The sequence below is a fragment of the Podarcis liolepis genome, assembly GCF_965112155.1.
Source record: "Podarcis liolepis genome assembly, chromosome: 9".
In the NCBI taxonomy this organism is placed as follows: Eukaryota; Metazoa; Chordata; class Lepidosauria; order Squamata; family Lacertidae; genus Podarcis; species Podarcis liolepis.
In genome coordinates, this window is record NC_139564.1 from 60,266,113 (window position 1) to 60,268,399 (window position 2,287).

The 2,287-nt window shown below is 42.9% G+C and overlaps 1 protein-coding gene across 1 annotated transcript in view; it reads left to right on the forward strand.

Moving 5' to 3' along the window:
* Nucleotides 1-259: 259 nt before the first annotated feature.
* The window catches only part of OCIAD1 (OCIA domain containing 1), an 18,477-nt gene continuing 16,449 nt past the window's right edge, over nt 260-2,287 (forward strand). The window contains 3 exon segments of the mRNA XM_083460214.1: nt 260-493; nt 2,214-2,243; nt 2,246-2,287. The exon segment at nt 2,246-2,287 is cut by the window's right edge and continues 13 nt beyond it. Of these exon segments, the coding sequence (XP_083316340.1) occupies nt 275-493; nt 2,214-2,243; nt 2,246-2,287 (291 nt within the window). The 5' untranslated portion in view covers nt 260-274.

Below are 2,287 nucleotides of genomic sequence, written 5' to 3' on the forward strand. Positions count from 1 at the left end.
TCATTTGTATATCACAGAATAGCATAATAAATGTGGGAAAATATCTATAGCACATTCACGTATCCGCTACCTGTCTTCTCCCCCACTTCCCTCAGAAAGGCCCTGGGGTGCAGTTTCCACGGCCAGCGCGGAAGCCGCCTCCTCCCTCTCCCTACCGGCGGAGGGGGCAGGAAAGGTTTCGCCCTCGGAGGCTGCTTCTTCTCCCGCCTCCTCCTCCTTCTCCAACCCCCGTTCCGCCGTCTTCCGGGTTTCCCCTCTAGGCGTCCCGTCGTCTATGGGAACGGGCGCCCTCCGTGCCCTTCCGGTGGGTGGAAACCGCGCTTCCGGTTTCTGCGCGCTTCCCTCACGCTCCCTTGTTTCTCGGTCAGTAGGACTCGCCGTTTCGTTTGCCGCCGGCGCCCCGCACCTGAGGGGCCCCTTCCCACCCTACATGGAGCCCCCCGGGCAAGTGCGCGGTGGGGCCCACAGACCCGACCCCGGAGGCCCTCGCCAGGTACGCTCTGCCGCTTCGTGCCCTTCTGGCCTAGAGTCGCCATCTTTCCAAAAACGTCACTTTCCGGACGCCCGCAAAGGGGTCGAGCTTCGCACACCAGCCCTAGCAATGAAATAAAATGCAGTGTAAGAAAACCACCACAGTTGTCGAGCTTTATATATATATATATATATTTTAGAAACCTAGCCCCAGCGTTGCCATATTATTCTTGCAAGAAGTTGTCATGTTTTTGTTTTTGTTTTGTTTTTTAGGAAGACCCCAAAATTCAGAAGTGGAAGAAGAATATTTACTTGCACCAACCCCTAGCAATAAAATATTTATTTATTTATTTTGAGAAACATAGCCCTTTTGTCTAGGATTGCCATATTCCTGATGCCTGCAAAGTGGTCGAGCTTTATTTGCACCAACCCTAGCAATAAAATAAAATACAATGTAAGGAAACCACCACAATTGTTGCGCTTTTTTGCCTAGGGTTGCCATATTCCCGATATCTGCAAAGTTGCCGAGCATCTTTTTAGGAAGACCACAAAATTCAGAATCAGAAGAATCATTATTTGCACTAGCCCTTAGCCTGAGCAGTAAAATAAAATACAATGTAAGGAAACCACCACAATTGTTGAGCTTTAGGGTTGCCATATTCCTGATACCCACAAAGTTGTCAAGATTTTTTTTTTTTTATGGACCCCAAAATTCAGAATCGGAAGAAGAGTCTTTACTTGCACACCAGCCTCCAGCCCTAGCAGTAAAATAAAATATAAAATGTGCTGAAGATAGAGGAGATTTGCATCAATAATCTAGTAATAGATCTTATTCTGATTTCTCAACGTCACTCAGCAGGTTTCAGGGCTAAGTAGTGATCTGAACCCTACTGTTCCAGAGCCTAGTCTAACACTTAACTGTTCACCATGTTGGCTTTTCTCTGCATAAAAGATGTAAAATGTTTCCAATCCTTATTGGAGAGCATTTTATTGTTACAAACTTTGTACAAGTGTTATTAGGGCTGGTGTTTATATGACCGTAGGCATGCATATCAACTCTTAGAACAGTTCTCATAACATATATAAATTAATGTTCAAAACATCTCTAGGACCATGGTCCAGAGTTATGTCAAACCAGATGTCATACTCGTTTTCTTGGGGCATTAGGCTCTATGTTATATTACAAGCTGCTTTGAGACTCTACCATTTTAAAGCTGCCTTTTACTATACAGCACAAACAAATGGCACCCCAAATACTAATAATTCTATTACAGTTCACTTCATGAGATGCACTTTATCTCATGTTATCCAGTTACAGGTATGTACACACACACATATACAGTTGTAATCGAAATTATTCAACCCCGATTGCAAATCAGGTTTATTATCAAAATTTATAGACTTTCAGCTGTTTGCAATGAGCAAATAAAGAAGAAGAAGCAATTGAAATATAGCCACACAACATTGGTAGGTGTATATATTTGGGTACATAGGTAAAACATATGCAAGTGTGTCTAAAAGAATAACAATGCAAAGTGAACAGAAAATGTTAGACTCCTATGCTCCAGTCATCTATTGTGGGTAAACAAAGGGATGTTTTCACTTGGTTTTCGTTTTTCTAAAATAATGTGTATCATGGACACTTGGTAAAAATGGTAGTAAATGTGTGTATTTACCATTTGACAGTATTGCTAGTGTATGTCACACACTGACCCTTTATGTTTGGTATTTTTCCATTAAAGGGCCAGCTTAGCCATTCCTATGTACCCACAGACAGGAGAAAAGAAGAGTCTTCCAAGAATGCAATACTGAGAGC